Consider the following 18,162-nt stretch of genomic DNA (forward strand, 5'->3'; position numbering starts at 1 on the left):
GGCTAGGGAAAGGAAAGCTACAATAACATGAGCACTGAATCAATGAAATTTGATTGACATGCACAGAAAAAGTTGCAAAGCACATTAATGTCGACCTGTTGGTTTCTCTGAGCACCAAACCAGAGGGGGTGAGAGGAGGAGTTTGGCTATTTTATTTCATAGGGAAAGAATGCAGAAAGACAGAAAACTTCTTATACATCTAGCACACAAAACCCCCTACACAACAACCTCACACCTTGCTGTGCGTCAGCTTTTAAACTGAGAATGTTGCTGTAACCAGTTAAAAGGGGTGGATGTGGTACTGCATATTGAAATTGGGGATTATATCATGACCACTGGCATTCAAACCACGGATCAGAAAAAATGCTGCTCTGAAATATCAATTATCTGAGGGTTTTTAGAAAGCATTACAAAAGGAAGGGACTTGGTGCACACATGCATTTCAGGCATCTTGATATTGTCCTATAAGCATGCCTGGATTGCTACTGTAGATAATAATGATATATTTACTCTTTAACACATCAGCTATTTGATTTAATACTTTGCTTCATCGATGGGCATACCTTGATGATGTGATTAACAAATGTGAGCAGGTTTTCTACGCTGCAAGAAAACCTCAGGTACCTCAAGTTAGGACTGCAGCTTCTAAAACTGAGGATTTTTCAGTGTGTTATTTGCAGTTTGTCATAAAAAAAGGAGTGCTTACGGTGCTGGCAATATTTACTCCTGCTTAGAAGGAGCTTTGTGCCCCTTCTTAGATTATTTCCTGTGCATTTACAATCAAACCATGTTTCAGGAGTCACTGGACGGATTCAGGAAATTTCTCTTTGTTTTTCCCAGGAGCTTTGGGGCTACAAATTGTGTGCCTGGAGTAATTACAGCTATGTTTGCACAGGAAATCCCAGTGGTGCTGCAAGAGCACTGTTGCTGTGTCTCCGCCTCAATTCTCACCCGGCTGCTCTGCAGAAGCAGCAGAGGCAGAGCAGCCTGAAATCATCCCAGCCTGAGGTCTGGTCCTCTCCACCCCATTAACAGCATCAGATAAACAGCACAGACCTGTTTATGGTCTGGTTAGCAATGAACTCTGATTTGCCACCAGCTTAACTCATTCTGAGTGTTAGACCACAGCAAAGATCTCCTTTTAACCAAAGCTACCATTCCAATCCATGGTATTGACGGTGTCTTTAACAAATGGCACCATCAATATTATTGACTGGAATACCTAAAAAAAATGTGGATACTCCTTCAAAATCCTTTATAGAATTTGAAAGTAATACTGTCCTACTTCCCAAACCCATTTAATTTGCAGATATCCTAAGATGAGAATTGCATTTTGCACTTGCCCAGTCCCAGTATAACCTCTTAATAAATAAATGCACATTCCAGTCCATCCAGCATCCCTCTCCACCCAACATGCACATCCCTTTTGGTGTCTGGAGATGGGAACTGGACAAAATGTTTAATTACCATTTCATTAATAAAAAAAGTGCAAAGGGGGTGCCAATTAGCGGGTTGAAGTATTGCAAGCAGAGTTGTGCTCAGCAGAAATTGAAGTGGCAAATCATGGCAGACACTGAGGGAGTGTTTACACAGGAATGAGGATCAGTGAGTGCACGTGCAACTGCACGGAAATGATGCTGACGTGGCTACTCACCATTTTACAAAGGGAAATTATTTGGCTCAAGGTAAGACAGCAGATGGTTGGGAAATAATCATAAAACTGTAACTACCAATGGGAGGAACGTGTAGGGAAAGAAAAAAGGCAAGGGGATGAGATGTTCTGCAGAATGGGAGGAGGAAGTTAGATTTAACTGGATGGCCTTTAATTGCCATGAACAATGAGTATAATGTTCTTGCAGGGATTGTTCTTAGTTAATTCTTTTCTATGTTTTAATACTCAAATTTTTTCCTTGCCTAGCGACATTTGAATTTTAAGTAGAAAGAAAATGGTGACAGAAAATGGAGCTGCCATATGTGCTTGCTCTGACAAAAAAAAAAGATCTATACATTTTTTTTTTCTTTTCCAACAAACACATATGTTTTTACCTAGAACTCTTTTTTCCTTGAGATTGGATTATGAATTTCTTAACGTGGGTGTCGGACCATCTGTCAGACAATGAAGTTTTCCTAGGTCTCAGTAATACCCTTAAAAGACAATTCTTTTCTATAAGCGGGATGTAGTTTTTGGATTTTTTAGTCAACAAATGTAAATAAAGTTATAGAAATGTATATAATGTTATATAAATGTATATAACTCTGAATGGCACTCAGCTGACAAGGATTCAGGTAACAGGGTGCTTCACAATAGCATGAGAATGGATGCCAAGAGAGGCAGAAATTTGTTGCCTTGAGCTCCCAAAACACAACTCAGCAGAGTTTTGTCCTGATGTCTGGGAAAAAATAAGAGACTGAGTTATCTTCTCATTTAAATGGAGCTCTGTAGAGAGCATTAAAATAGAGCAACCAAGTTTTGAGTGTTGGGTTCACTAATTCCTGTAAAGTTCCTGAAGTAACAATAAAATGGAAATTCAAATTATTAAAGATTTTATCTTACATTAGTTATCCAAATATATACATGCACTTTGAGCCCAATCTCACCCTGTCTCAAATAAAAATGCCTGTTATTCTAGATGGATTTTTAAAATATGTATTATTGCTGAGATACATCTTCCGAGATTTCTGGTGGGGACAAATATATCTACTTTGTGGGAAAAAAATAGAATTTATATTTAAAGAAACCCTAAATAGAATTAGTTTTTTCAAGGTGAAAGAAAAAAAGAATTTGCATTCAGGTCCAATTCTTACATGTAAGCTTCCATTTTGAAGCCAGAGCCTTTTCACAAAAGTGCTTTCATTAGGTTTGTTGATGGATAATCTGTTCATTCAACAAAAACCTCTCCTGCATCCAGCTATCAGGAGTTCAGGGACCCAACCAAAGCTGCCAAAATCAGACAGGTGGGGACACCTGAGTGTTTGGGGTCTGTAGGACAGGACACCAACAGCGGGAAGGAATGAGATGCAGCAGGAAGGAAGGATGGAGCACAGGGAATTTTCTGACATAAAATACACTTTAACCATTAGCCAAATGCAGAGCTGGAGCACGCAAACTATTTCACAGCTCCAGAGAAATTTATGTATTTTTCTTCATGTTATCAAAAGTCACAGCTGACTTTTCCCCTGTATTTTGGTTTTTTTTTTTTTTTTTTTTTTATATTGGATTGTCCTTTCTGCATTACCGTTCCTGATTAGATTGGGGGTTAGGATCCTATTTTTGACAATATTAAACTTCACAGGATGAATCCCAGTTATCTATAAAATCATAAAAGGAGAAAATATCTGAACCAGACACATCACTGTGTCGCCATAGAAACAAGAGACTCTGTCTGGCCTCCTGTCATTTTGTACACAAAACCTCCAAACTTTGGAAATGTTTCATGGTACCATACTGTCATTTTGGGGAAGGAAACCTAATTTCCAGCAGGATTGACAGATGTTGGCTCTTACCCCATTTTAGGGTAGGCAGTGACAAGGGAGATAAGGATTCCTGTGGGGGTGAAAAGACCCTCCAGAGATTTACAGAAATAAAAAGTAAAGTCACAGCCTGTAGTGGCACCACTCAAACAAAATGTGGCCTTGCAAGAATATAAACAGCTGCTGTATAGGACAACACATTTGGGGAAAAGCAACAGAAATCTTTGCAGGCCCTCATTATATTAAATTCTTGGGATGCATATCATGAAGAAACTATAGTTAAGATGAATTTTAATGCTCCAGTTGCACATCCACATTCATAAAAGATTACTTTAAAAAGACTGGGACATTTTCTTTTTTTTTTTCTTGACATATCTTTTTGTGGGAGTGGGTACCATAGAATGACTAGAAAAATCTGGAAGTGTTAATTGCTGCTTCCAAAGCTTATAACTGGTTCTATCTGATCTAACTGGTTCTGTTGAATATCCAAAGCTAGAAATACTATTTTTTAAAGATTACACTCCTGTCCCTTTCTGAGGAAAGAACTATGAAACCTGAGTTTTTAAAAGACAAAGCATTTTCAGCATCACTGCACAACACCTGGTGAGGAAGCATTTTTGCCACACAGCTATGGCAAAAGTTCTCATCCAAAACTTGAGTAGATAAATCTGAACAAGACTTATGCTTTAGTTAAAGTGCTTTCTTTTTCTTTTTATACAAAATGTATTTTTCCTCTGATCAATGGCTTCTTTATGCCTTTGTTATATTTCCTGAAAACGGTTTCACTTTAAAGAAGTTAGTTTCTAAGGAAATCAGCTTGAATTTTGCTTTTTTTTTTTTTAGTTTTAGGGCTTCAAGATTTATTTTTTTAGTCATAATTTATGTAAGGAAAACATCATTATTGTGATAAAGAATGAGGTTTTCACATTTACACCAGTTTGTGCATTACATAAATTCAGGTAGGTCCTGATTTATCTTGCAAGAGTAATTCTGCCAGCTGTGATACAGGGCTCAAATGCCAATTCACATTTTGGGCTGCTTTCCTCCCCTTCTTCCTGGACTTTCACCAAAGAACCTCACTTTAAACTATTAGAAATTGTTTTTCATTCCTGAAAGCTTCAATGCAAAAATGTCTCCCGCATCAGCCTGAGCTCTGCATTCTGATTCAGCTCTCTCTGCAATTCTTTGCATTTCGCCGTGGCCTCTGCAGAATTTGTGTCCATCCATTTATGGCAGCTCAGATAAGGTCAGGCTCTGAAGGAATAATGAGCTACCAGATGTTAGCAAGCAATCACAGGAACACTCAGATTTCGGTGCATTCATTAAACTTGGTCAGATTTGGAGGAGTTTTTCAACTCACTGATTGTCAAGTCATTTTTCCAAAGGAAACACAAAACCGCAACAAATAAACAGCTATTAGAACATTCTAAACACAAGTAAAACATTGTATTTTCCTCTAACTTGGCATGAAAATTTCAACCTGCATCGTTACCATGCAAGGGTTTAGGTTTAGACAAGACATACCTCACACAAAATCTTTTTATAATATTCCCAGGGAGCCTGTTGAAGGGAAAATATGGCCCATACAATACAACATTACAACTTTTATTCTTATAACAGCCTAGCTGGAGCTGGAGACAGCCACTTAGGGAATTTAAAAAATACTTTCAAGCATCTCAAAATCTAAATCAACTCATCTGTCAAGAGAAAAGCACATCATAACTCTTCAGGAAAAAAAAAAAAGAAGAGTATTTTCTTTTAGGATAACATAAATCCAATGAGGTGTCAAATATAACCACATTTCACTCATTACAATGGCGAGCCTCTGAGAATGAATTTGCAGCTCAGACAATTCATCAGCCTATTCCTGCTTTCAGTTCTCCATGCCTTAGCTGCCAGCAGTTTTTATTTCCTTTTATTTTTTGTTGTTATCAACGGGATGGGCTTGTGCAAATGTCATTATTTCCCTGATGCAAGTTCTGCTTCCCTGCATGCAGCTGCTGGTGATGGCAAGGATGTTCTTGTGAATTCAGAGCAGCCCAGGCACAGGGATGATGCTGCTCTGATGGCAATCATTGGGCTGGGGCTTTTAGCTGACTTTCCAGCCAAGTGTGGCCAGAGACCTTTTGTTGATGCAAGCTATTAACTGCAATTAAGAACATAAGATGTTTTTGCCCCTAAGAATCCCTAAAGGTTCATCAAAGTTCACTTCAGGCAATAGTTGGATTCTACCTTATTATATTTTAAGAGATTATTATATTTAGGAGATTCTACTTTTATTATATTTTAGTTTTAAATCAATTATTCTTTTGAGCTGTTCACACTGTCCACTTTAAGTAGTGATGCTGCTAACTTTATACCAAGAGTTAACACTCTTTATTTTTATTTAAAAAAACTAAAAGGTAATTCAACCCCAGGCACACATAGCTGCTCAAATGCAGCTATGGAAGGATATAAAAACTTGGAAGGCAAGAAAATGCACCAGCTTTACTATTTTAACACTACAGAGGAAGTGGAAACCAGATTAATGTAGTATTCACCTAGGAGAAAATGTCCAACAAGTAGCATGGGAAAAAAAGCATTATAAGGAATATAAGAAGGAGGAATAAATAATAATCTTCCTTATTTTTATATAAGCCTCTGTTGACTCTTAGTCACACAAGAAAAAATTATCCACACGTGATTTATGTTTCAACTCATTAGGTGGAACAATGTTTGCAATCAATTTGTATAACCGAATATCAATGACATCCAGTGCAGAGATGATTAAAGGACTATGATATGAGCTTTGCTCATCCCTTTGGAGACAACAACTAATTTAATTATTTAGATAATTTAGACAATGCCCATTACAGCTGGTTAATTGCAGTTCATCTGTATTTTGCCTTTCTGAATGCCATTTAAACCCAAACACGAGTGTGCATGTTCAAATGTGGGGGTTTTTTTGGTTTTTTCAATCTCAGTTGGGTACTCTGAGGACCTGATTAATTGAGCAGCTGAATAATTTACTCATTGCTATTGTACATTGTTATAAATTATGTTCTGATACCAAAATCACCTTTATTTATGGGCAGCTATTTATTTTTTGCATGGCAAGCCAGGAAGTGATTTCATCCCTCTTAATGGGACAACACAAGGGTTACATCAACTGAAAATGAGCAACCAACCTCAGAATTTACTACCCTAATGCAAAACTAAACTTTTGCGACTTCATAGTACTTTAAAATAAATAAAGGCCCAATTTAAAATATTTTAGGTGGATGGGTAGGAACTGGTAAAAAATTTCCAATAAATTTTAGTTTGCAAGCCCTGAGGAATTTGGTGTGAAGGCAGCTCTATGGGAAGGCCATTTAAGGTACATTTCAGCACAATTCCGCACTATCTGACATGTTTTAAAAAATGCAACTGGCATAAACTGCTTAATTACTTGAACCTGGGCATTGGTAATAAATAACTGCAGTGGACTGTCTCAAAATTAAAACAGGATACAAGGGAATAAGCAGCTTGCTTTTACCAAAAACTGAGGCAACAATTAAACAGGGAGATAGAGAAATCATTTTTTCCTCCAGTAAAATCACTGATCAAGGCCACAAATCCACTCTGCACATCTGTTTCTTTTTGCTTCAACAGTGTCCACATTAATCTCTACAAAATAAATCACTTCCAATGTAGGTAGAACAAGGAGATACTGATTTTGATTTTAGCCTACAAATATTTTTTTTTAATATAGGTCTTATTAAAAAAAGAAAAATGCCAGTTTTTGTTGTGATTTATATAAATCACAACAAAATATAAATATAAATATAAATATAAATATAAATATAAATATAAATCACAACAATATATAAAATACGCACATATTTTATCCACATATGCAATTTTGAGAGAAATAGATAATTCACATGGATGAACTGGAAATTAATTTCTCTAATTCTGCAGACAGACAGATAAACAGATCAATTACCTAAATCCTGAAAAATACGATTTATTCTATCAGATTTTCTGAAAATCTTAAAAAAGATTCCTCAAATCACATATTTTGCAGGACAGCACAAAAAGAAATGTCTACTTGAAACTTTGATTCAAAGAACTACTCCATTATTTTGAATTTAATGTAAATGTTGTAATTTCCTCCAGTTTTCAGTGGAGAAAAATGAAGCAAGTAATAGAAAATCAATTTCAACTAGATGCAAGTAAATTATAATTTACTTTGAAAGTGCATCTTTGGCTGAACAGCAACTTTGTGGTTTTGAAGTTGAATTCAGTAAATAACAGTCAAAAAAAGGAGACAAATCTCAGTATTTTCTTTTTAAATTTACCTAATTCATGCACTCTGTTTTAAGTACTGCAAAGGAGTTTAGAAGAAAAAAGAAGGTGGAAATAGAGCCAGACATTTCTGTTCTCCAGGAACTGAATGTGGGGTTTTGGTTGTATTTTTTATGCATATGGTAATGTTGCTAATAGCTATTTTAGTATTAAACACCTCAGGAATTGAATTAGGAGTTTACAGGAAAATAAATGGAGCTTTTTAACAAAGAAGAGTAAGATGAGGAGAAGAATTTTATTTCATTTCAGAAGACAGTAAGGAGTTCCAAGTCTGACCTAGGACATTCTCTGTCTAACACCATCTAACAACATCACAGCATTCAGTGATCTCAGTTTGGAGGCTGCTTTAGGGGAAAAAAAAAAAAAATATGGGCACAGGACCAGCAGCAAATTATAGTGAAGTAAGGAAAAAAACTCAGCCAAAGTTAAACATTTCAGTAAAAAAGGTAAAAAATAAAAAAAGTTTTAAAATACCCCCCCCCAAGAATAGATAGATAAATAAATAAATAAATAAATTTTATTTATTTTTTGTTTAAAAATAAAATTAAATTAAGAAGCAAACCAACACAGAAGGCCAAAATATACACATCTGTGGCTTGGCTTCCAATTGCCAAATGCTGTAATGGAAATTTATTGATCCGAGCAAACCCAGCGCAGGATCAAAACCTCTGCCGAACATTTTTTGTCACATGGTGACAGAAGAATTCTGGAAGATTGAAAGGCCTTTTATTCAGGAAAAAAGGAAGGAAAATGCAGCCGAGTATGTCAGCATTTTCCCCCTCTACCTTGTATGATCTGTCAACTCAAACTTATTTTGGATCAGAGCAGTTTTTCTTTTTTCCGTCAACTTTCTATAGATTGCTCTTTGATTTCTGGAACAGTTCAAGTCACATTACCTAGAACAATGCTAAAAACTCATATTTAGGAATATGCTGTCCCATTTCCTGATACCCTCCATGCCACCCAGGAAAAACAGCCCCAATATGTTTGTAGTCAGATAAAAGACATCAGAGGTTTGCAAAACTTGAAATGAAAAGAGGTGGATGGAATCATTTAAGGAGATGATGAGGTAATCATACCAACTTATATAAATATATAAATACTTAGATATAAAAATATATAAATAGATATATATAAATATGTAAACACATAAATCTATACATTATATTTAAATACTTCCATCCATTGGATTTATATGGGACTAGGCCTCCTTTTCTGCTAGGCTTCACCAGTGCTTATTTGAGGGTTCTCAGGTAATTTTGAAATAAATGGAAAAGAGTTCCTTGAATGGGGGAGGAAAAGAGTCAGATCTGGAAAACCACAGGACCATGACTGCTCACACAAACAGCAGGGAGAGGGAAAATGGGAACAGGAGGGACAATGAGGAAGGAAAGGAGAGATTTTCTAAACTTCAGATAGTTCAGAATGAAAGTAAGGAGGAACGCCTTTCACTTCAAGGTACATTGGTTGTAACTAAGAATGGACAGAGGCAATAAAAAGGTTGCAAAGAAAAAGAGGTTTTGCATCAAAGAAAAAAAAATAAAGTGAGAGAGAAATAAGAAAATTCTTGTGTACACTTCATAACAGCTAAACTCTTGATATGTCAGGTACTCTCACCATGCTGTTTGCCAAGATAAAATATCTTGAATTTTTGCATTGAAATATTTTCTGTATAGGTTGACCTACTAAACTTTAAATTTACATACTGGAGAATAATTTCCACCCTGTATGGAATCCATGTTTGTGTTTATCAGTGGTGGGCTGTACATGGAATTTTGGAATTTCAGATTCCACAGTGTTGCACAGAGCTACGTGCTCCCCTGGCTTACAGAGAATACAAAAGAGTGATTAGACCCAAGAATTACAATTCAAATACTTCTCCTTTTGTGTCTCAATGGTGATGTCCAGATTTGAAATAAAAGGAATAAAGGAATAACAAGTACAGCCAGAAAAAAAAAATAATACAAAAAAAAAAAAGATGGCATATATTTTGGGAAATGGAATTTGAGGAAAAATTTTAAAAAATACTCGCTCCCAGTGATTTCGATGCATATTAACTTTAAAAGTTCTGCCTTCTTTATCCCACATTTGTCTGTCATGGCTTGTTTATTTCACAGGTGCCAGATATGCAGATTTGGACACCAGTGGCACTATCTGGTTTTTGATGTATTTTATCCTCCACACCGCCAAAGGCCAACAGTTTGCAGCTGGGTATGAAAATCGCATTTTGACTCTGCCTGAAACACGGCCCTGAGGAAGGGGAGCAATGGGCTGTGCACTTGTTTATACAAGAAAGATAAGAAAAATTACTTTGATTTGACAGCGTGCTGGAGACTGATACCAGTGTGCTCAAGGAAGTACTTCAAAGTCAGAATTGCAGACATGAGCCTTGGTGATTCAAATATCAGCAACAGCAAAAATGTTTTATTACTCGGTCTGGCACTCATCCTTCTCGTGCTACCAGTGATGCTCCTTCAGTCAGGGAACCATAAAAAACTGGTTCAAAAATATCACCCAAAGCTGTCTCCTATACAGAAAAACTCAGGAGAGTTTTCTGCAGGCTGTTGCCCTGAATTAGGAAACTGAAGTGAGGGTAATGAAGAGGAGTGAAAGGAAGAAAAGTAAAAATGGGAAACAGTGACAAGGAGAAGGCACATTGAGGAGAGGATCCACAAAAAACAGACAGTGAAGTTTGGCAGGATGTTTTTTCCACATTTTATCACACTGGGAGATGACATGGAATCATGAGGTAAACTTTGAAGTGAGAGCAGGCTGAATTTTACAACTTTTGACACTACAGACCTCCATAAAAAAAACACCATTATGCATTTTATAATCGCTGTGAAGCACATTCAGGAGGAGTTTTATGCTGTGCTTATCATGGCACATTGTAATGCCACTTTGGCACCACTATCACACCCTATTATCCATTACATACATAACACAAAAAATAAAATATTCATGACTTTTAGTCAATTCTTGATTAGTAAGATGGTTGTGCTGTGTATAATAATAGAAAAAAATGTTTATCCTGAGGAGTCATTATTCAGCACTTGCACAGCTCTAATCTAAATTCCAAGAAGGACAAGTCACTAAAGAAAATGTGAAATTAACCACAGTTAAAGGATATTGAAAATGTTGTCTTCTTGTGAAGCTTAGATCATATTTTTAAGTGGAATCAAAAAGCAGGACACCATGTCAAAATATGATAAAATAATATTGTTTAAAAAGCCAAAAATCAAACACTACCTGTAAAGTGAAGGGTTAGGGGAACCCCTGCAGAGCATTTGAAAGCAAAAATACCAAGATTTCTTCTTTTTGATGTTACTGAAAGGTGAGAACTGCCATAGAGAAAAGGTAAGAATTGACTGTAAAAACATGTGGAGGGTGTTGCAAAAACATTCACAGGCGTCTCTTTGGAATAATCTGCCTAAGAAAGATCCTGAAGCTGTTCCCACTCAGATTTTTCTGCAGTTTCTTGGGGCTGTATAAAATTAGGAATAATGATTGGAGCAACACACTTTGATTAGCATTAATTTTTGTGATGTAATATATTCAAGCCGATGCACCAAGACTTTGGAGCTGGAGATTCTCTCTCCATCTTTCTGTGAACAAAACACAAACCTGCTCCAAGCCAAAGTTCCAGGTGGAATTGTTCCCTTTGGTAACAGAAACATCAGACAGAGGTGTTGCTTTGGGACTGGAGTGGGAGTGAAAAAATAAATGGCTTTTTTGAGATGGAGAACTCGCCAGAGCAGAACAATGGAAACGGTTCCATTTTAAAGTTTCCATTTTAAAGTCTTAATTTGGAGGGAATGGAAAGAAGGCAGCAAGGAAAAAAGTGCTATCCACAGCTGCTCCATGGCAAACATGACCAAATCCCAATCCCGGACCTCCAGGACAAGACCATGAATCAGGAACGCCGTTACTGGGATTACACAGGCCAAAAAATCCCAACCTCCAGCTCCTGTGCAGAACCTACAGCCCTGTCTCAGGGTTACAATATATTCCAGGGATGGAAAATCCATCTCATGCTCAGGTGAGCTGCTCTCAAGGTTAGTCACAGTGCTAAAGTCTTTTCCCACACCATTTCCTTGTCATGAATTTCCTTTGCTTCCACGCTAGGAGGGATTTCATACTTTGATATTTTGGTGTTGGCTTTCTTTTTTCATTTGTTTGTTGGGTTGTGGTTTTGCTAGATTAAAGAGGGATCAGCTATCAGAAATCTTTTCACTATTTAAGCTGAGCTCACCTCCTAACCTCTTTTTCTTTTTTTTTCTTTTTTTCTTTTTTTGCACAGGGGAAAAGGATAAAGTGAATGGCTTAAGTCCTAAGCTGCTTAAGAGTTTCTAAGCCCCTTTAGGGAAGGGGATGTTTTCTGAAAACTGAACTCTTTTGCAGGTTTGTTTTTGTGTTTTTTTTTTTTTTTTAACTAACCTTCAAGTTTCCACATGCTTTCTGAAATACAGGTGACAAAATCAGACACAGTGCTTCACTACCTGCTCCCAGGAAACAGAAAACAGGACTGTTTTTCTGTACAGTCTTGCATTAAACTAATTGCCCTGCTCCTCCAAGGATTTAATTGACTGTCAGCTCAGATCCCTTTTACTGTGCCCACATCTTTTCTCACTTCTTGTAGGTCTCACTCATTTGGGCTTGGATAATGAGCATGAACTTTGGGCCAAGTGTAGATGAATGATCCAGGAACCACCAGCCCTGCTCTGACAGCTCCCCTGAGGGGCCACCAGGAAACTCAAGAGCATCCTGAAAGAGGAGTTTCCTCCTCTTTTCTGCTGAGTGCTGGAGAGCCCAGAGCCAGAACCCTGGGAAGCAAAATTCCTGCCTCACTTGGTGAAACAGCCATGGTTCAGGATCAGGAGGCCATCACAGGGGGTGTTTCAGATTGGCATTTTGAAAAATTAGCCCTTTGAGAGCTTCTTTTTGTTGGTGCTTGATAGAAAGCAAGGACAGAAAAATTGCTCTTAATACATGACAGATGTACAGATAAAAACTGGAGGCTGCTGCTCTGGGCAACCTAGCACACCCTGAGAGCATGTGAGAGGTGTAAATTATTATCCTATTATGCATGCAAGGATGTATGGAAGGATGGAAAGGCTCCATGGTGGATGCACTGCCATCACAGAGTGTTTCAGATTGGCATTTTGAAGAATCAGTCCTTTGAGAGTTTTCTGTTGGTGCATCAGGGTTTGCTGTCACAGTGCATTGCACAGAGTGTGAAACGGGATGCCAAAAATGCTGTTACTACATGCAGAAGAGTATAAGATATTTGAGAAAACATTGAATAAACATCACTGTTTATGTGTGGAAAGCACAAACTCCATGGGATAGCCCTGCTGCCACAGCTAGCCAACCAAAGCATGTAAAAAATGGAGAGATGCTAAAGAGGAAGAAAAGAGATAAGCAGATGTGGGGAAAAAACCCCAAAACCAACAAAACAAAACAACAAACCAATCAAACACACTCCACCAAAAAAAAAAAAATCAAAAACTCATCTATCAACAAATTTTAGGTTATTTCTTTAGCCAACACAAAGCTCTTGAGACAGACAATTCCCTACTTACTTACACATTCAGAGGCTGCCAGGCTGGCCACTGTGCCTTGGCCTTGATGACTGTCAGAACCTCATCACTCTGTGGAAAGAGACAAAGGAGATTTTTAAAGGAGAGCAATGTGTTTTACGGCAGCAATAAAAAGTCCAGGGCACGAGATCAAATTGTGACTATGAGCTTTAAACACCAGCAGCAGTGGTTTGGCATCACCAGCTGAGGGAAAGCTTCCACCAGGGATTCCTAAGCTTGATACACAGCAAGGATGTAAAAATTGCTCTTAATACAAGACAGATCTACAGATAAAAATGGGAGGCTGCTGTTCTGGGCAACCTCAGCACCCTGTGAATATGTGTGATGTGTTATTTATTATCCTGATGGGTGGAAGGATGGATGGATGGAAGGATGGATGGGCTCCATGGTGGATGCACTGCACTGGTGGCACGTTTTCTTTGCTCTCCATTCATGCATGTGAAAATCACAGGGTGGAATGCAGCAGCCGTCTGTGGAAGCCCACAAAGCACCAATACAAAGATTATTTCCTAAAGTCTGCTGCAATCCTTGCATCAGCACTTTCAAACTCCATATTGCTACAATAAACTCAGGACAAAGGCAGCAGAGCATTAACAAGGCTCAGGTGCCCCAAAGACATCTATCACACTTCTTCAGAAGCATTTTCCCCTTCTCCCTTAGGAATCCACACCAGTAATTCACCTGGAGGGACACAGAGTTCACAGCTCACTCCCATGATTTCTACTGTCTTTTAAAAATATTTCCCAATTAGACCAAGAAACCCGCTTCAGGTATTGCCAGTAATTGGCACTTCCAGCAGAGCTGACCTTTCAGTTTAGTGATAACAGAGCCATTTCTTGCTTGATAGCAACAGCTCTGACACCCCAGACCAGCCCTAGTCCATCCACACCCCAGCTCAAAGAAAAACAGGTTCCACTGGTGGTCTCAATATTCCCTGAGTCCCTCCCTTCCCCAAAGCAAGGGCATTGCAGAGATGATGGGCCCTCTCTGTGACACAGGAACATAAAAGTGACATGACCTCTCCCTTAGCCTGAGTGCATGGTAAAGCCACTTCTTTGGAAATCACTTTTATAAATGCAGGTGCCAGGAAAAATCCTACACGAAGCGTCCTGAGCTATGACAGCTGAAAATCCAACTTTACAAAGGCAAGTAAGTATAAAGATACACTGAAAATCAAACTCTACAAAGGCAAGTAAGTATAAAGATATTCTACCAAGCTCTCACTCTACTGGTAGAGGTAGAAAAAAGAGGATTTTGTGCTGGCAGGGAGCAATCACACAGCAGGCAGATCCTCTGGGGCAGGCACACCCTGGGTGAGCAGCACCAGCCCAATCATGCAGGAGAGATTCAGCACATCCAGGTTCATCTAGGCCAGCCTTCTTCTCACCTCCACACTCACACAAGTAGAGAGACTGTCACTGTGATATTTTCTGAAAAATCCTCTTTGCCTAGGATTTTCTCCTGGGAAGCTGAGAAGCCTCAAGGAGAAATGAAAACAGTAATTATCTGATTGCTTCTCCTGTGTTTGCTGCTTTGGAATGTGGCTTGGACATTGTTTACCAACAGGTGAATGTTTGATTGGTTCCATGTGAATTGTTTTTTATTAATGACCAATCATGGTCCAGCTGTGTCAGACTCTGAGGAGTCATGAGCTTTCATTATCATTCTTGCTAAGCCTTCTGATGTATCCTTTCTCCTTCTTAGGTATAGCTTTATTATAGCAATATAATATAATGTAATGTAATGTAATTGTAATGTAATGTAATAGTATTGCAGTATAGTATATATATTGCAGTATAGTATAATGCAATATAATATAATGCAGTATAATGCAATATAATGTAATGTAATTGTAATGCAATGTAATATCATATATCAAAAATATAATATAATATAATATAATATAATATAATATAATATAATATAATATAATATAATATAATATAATATAATATAATATAATATAATATAATATAATATAATATAATATAATATATAATGCGACAGTGTTCACAGGGGTCTTAGGATGAGGGAAGAGATGAGGATCTGACTCCATGTTTCAGAAGGATTGGTTTATTATTTTGTGATATATATTATATTAAAACTATACTAAAAGAATAGAAGAAAAGATTTCATCAAAAAGCTAGTTAAGAATAGAAAAAGAAAGAAGAATGATAACAAAAGCTTCTGTCTCAGACTCTCTGTCCGAGCCAGCTGACTGTGATTGGCCATTAATTAGAAACAACCAACATGAACCAATCACAGATGCATCTGTTGCATCCCATAGCAGCAGATTATCATTGTTTATATTTTGTTCCTGAGGCCTCTCAGCTTCTCAGGAGGAAAAATCCTAAAGAGAGGATTTTACATGAAAAGATGTCTGTGACAATAATGAATAGAATAGAATAGAATAGAATAGAATAGAATAGAATAGAATAGAATAGAATAGTAAATAAGCCTTCTGAGAACATGGGAGTCAAATTTTCATCTCTTTCCTCATCCTGGGGACCTCACAAACACCACAGAGAGACACTTTTGCACTGAAAGTGGTTTAAAAAGTAACTGATGAAACAAATTAGGTTAAAGGTTTGAAGCTAAAAGACATTGTCTGTCTCTGACAACAAAATTTTCCTTAATTTTTAGTTTTCCTTGTTTCAACATCCTAACCCTTTCCAGCCAGGCACATCTTCCTTTACTTGCCTTGAGAAGAGATTTGCATTCAAAATTATTAACTCTGCATTTTATGTCCCAACAAAAGTCTGCCATGAGCATAGATGGTTACATTTATTAAAGTCACGCACTGCTTATCTAATAGGAGGCAGTAATTATGTCACTGGTATCAAAATCAGCCACATCTGAAAGCATTTCAACACGTGCTGCTCAAATTAAAAATTAACACCAAGAGCAGATGAGCAGTGGCCAACAGCTCAGTAGTAAGTGCAGAGGGAAGGAAAGAAGGGGCAGTGCATGGTGCATTCAGACAAGCCTGAAATTTTAAGGGAGGTGACAATTCAGGTGCAAACACTGCATTCAGAGGCACCTGAATGAAAAAATAAAATAAAATAAAATAAAATAAAATAAAATAAAATAAAATAAAATAAAATAAAATAAAATAAAATAAAATAGTAGACTCTGGTATTCTGTTGAGCCTGGAATGAAAACGCGTATTTGTCATACCTAGAGCTCCTTGACAATGACATGGGATTAAGATATAACTTGATACCGTTCCAAACTGATATTTAAGCAGCCCAGGGAAAACTGATGTTACCCAGGAATTGTGAACAATCCATGGATGGAGAGCAATCTATGGACACGATGCTGTGCTTGGGTTTGCTGGCCAGCCTCTCCAGTTATAATTATTGGCAGATGGTAAAAGCTGAGAGGATATAAAATGCCTGAAGAGAAACCCACAAATTAGTAACAAATAACCAGTTGATGCAACCCAACTGCCTTGAAAAACCAACTGCACAGACTTTACAGTAGAGGCAAAACCCACCACATTTTGTTAATATAATGAAAATATAATTTTATTAAGATTTTCTTCATGCTTGCTGTCCTACATTTGTACCCATTTTACTCTTCATATCCCGAAGTTTTGCTTTAATTAAAGTAATTTAAGTAAGCAAGGTCTCAAATTTCCACCAAAATATGGAAAAGAGAACTGTGATTTTTTTCACCGCGGTATGTTGCAAGTTGTCATCAATTTTGTATTTAGCTTGGAAGAAATTATTCAAACTAATGAAACTCTTACATTTTGGCAAAGAAAATGACATTGTTTGCAAAATGATGGAGTGTCAAAATGTTTCACTGTTAGAAGTTAAAGGGCAGGGCACCAATTCTCCTGCTTGGAGCTGATGAAAATCCCTCAAGTGTGGCTGGACACAATCACTGACAAAACTTGGTTTTTCACCCAAAGCTGCTTCTGCAATTTCAGTTACAAGTACAATTACAGGACTCCAGCTTCCATTTGAAAAGAATGGCTCCTTCTCTACAGGCTTCAAACTTGGCCAGCAAGTCCAAGTGGAGCCAAAGCGGTTTCCAGGTTGACTTCAATTTCATTTGGATTGCGGCCTAAATTAAAACATGCAAAAAACTGCAAACAACTCTCCTTTTCTCCACATCCACTTTCTACACTGGTGTTCAAGCTGGGGCTGTTTGAATCAATAGCTGTCCCCTATAAAAGCACTGCTGTCCAAAAAGTCCTAATGGCATGATTTCAAAAGGTTGATAATGTCATTCTGATACTGACAGCCTCACTGTTACTCTGAAGTTGGTAAAAAATTAATCCTTTGCTTTCCATGCATTTGTTCCTGCAATGTATAAATGAATGCTCATGCAGAATAAAGTAATTAAATGGCAACACACAGAACCCTGTGGTATAAAAGCACTGCTAAGTTAAAACCTTTTACTGCGCACCTACAAAAGATTAAAAGCATTTCCTCACTTCAAGAACAGAAAGTGGGACATTGCTCAAAAAGGCAGCATTAAAGACAGAACTTGATTTGAAGTCTTTCCCAACCAAGGGGACTTAAAACAACACTTTTGAAGGGTAAAATCCATTTAAAAAGTAATGAAAGATTTCAGCAAAAGTTTTAAGCATGATCTGAACACCTTTGGAGTGAAAGAGAGATTAGTAGGATCTAGAAAGCCCTGTAAGTTATTCCATGTGCTCCTGCTACTTTTTGGTAACCATCATGGAAAAGCATCTATTCCATACTATTTCCAAGCCATTTTTTAAAGTTTTATTACTATTTTTATTTTAGTT

General features: G+C 37.4%; 1 protein-coding gene across 1 annotated transcript in view; it reads right to left on the reverse strand.

Moving 5' to 3' along the window:
• SPON1 (spondin 1) overlaps nt 1-18,162 on the reverse strand; it is a 181,503-nt gene that overhangs the window by 15,810 nt on the left and 147,531 nt on the right. Inside the window, exon 7 of the mRNA XM_054283667.1 lies at nt 13,384-13,448. Within this exon, the coding sequence (XP_054139642.1) occupies nt 13,384-13,448 (65 nt within the window). The remainder of the gene's footprint in view (nt 1-13,383; nt 13,449-18,162) is intronic.

Source organism: Melozone crissalis, unplaced genomic scaffold, assembly GCF_028551555.1.
Source record: "Melozone crissalis strain CALT ecotype California unplaced genomic scaffold, PUWL_Pcris_2 ptg000038l_1, whole genome shotgun sequence".
NCBI lineage: Eukaryota > Metazoa > Chordata > Aves > Passeriformes > Passerellidae > Melozone > Melozone crissalis.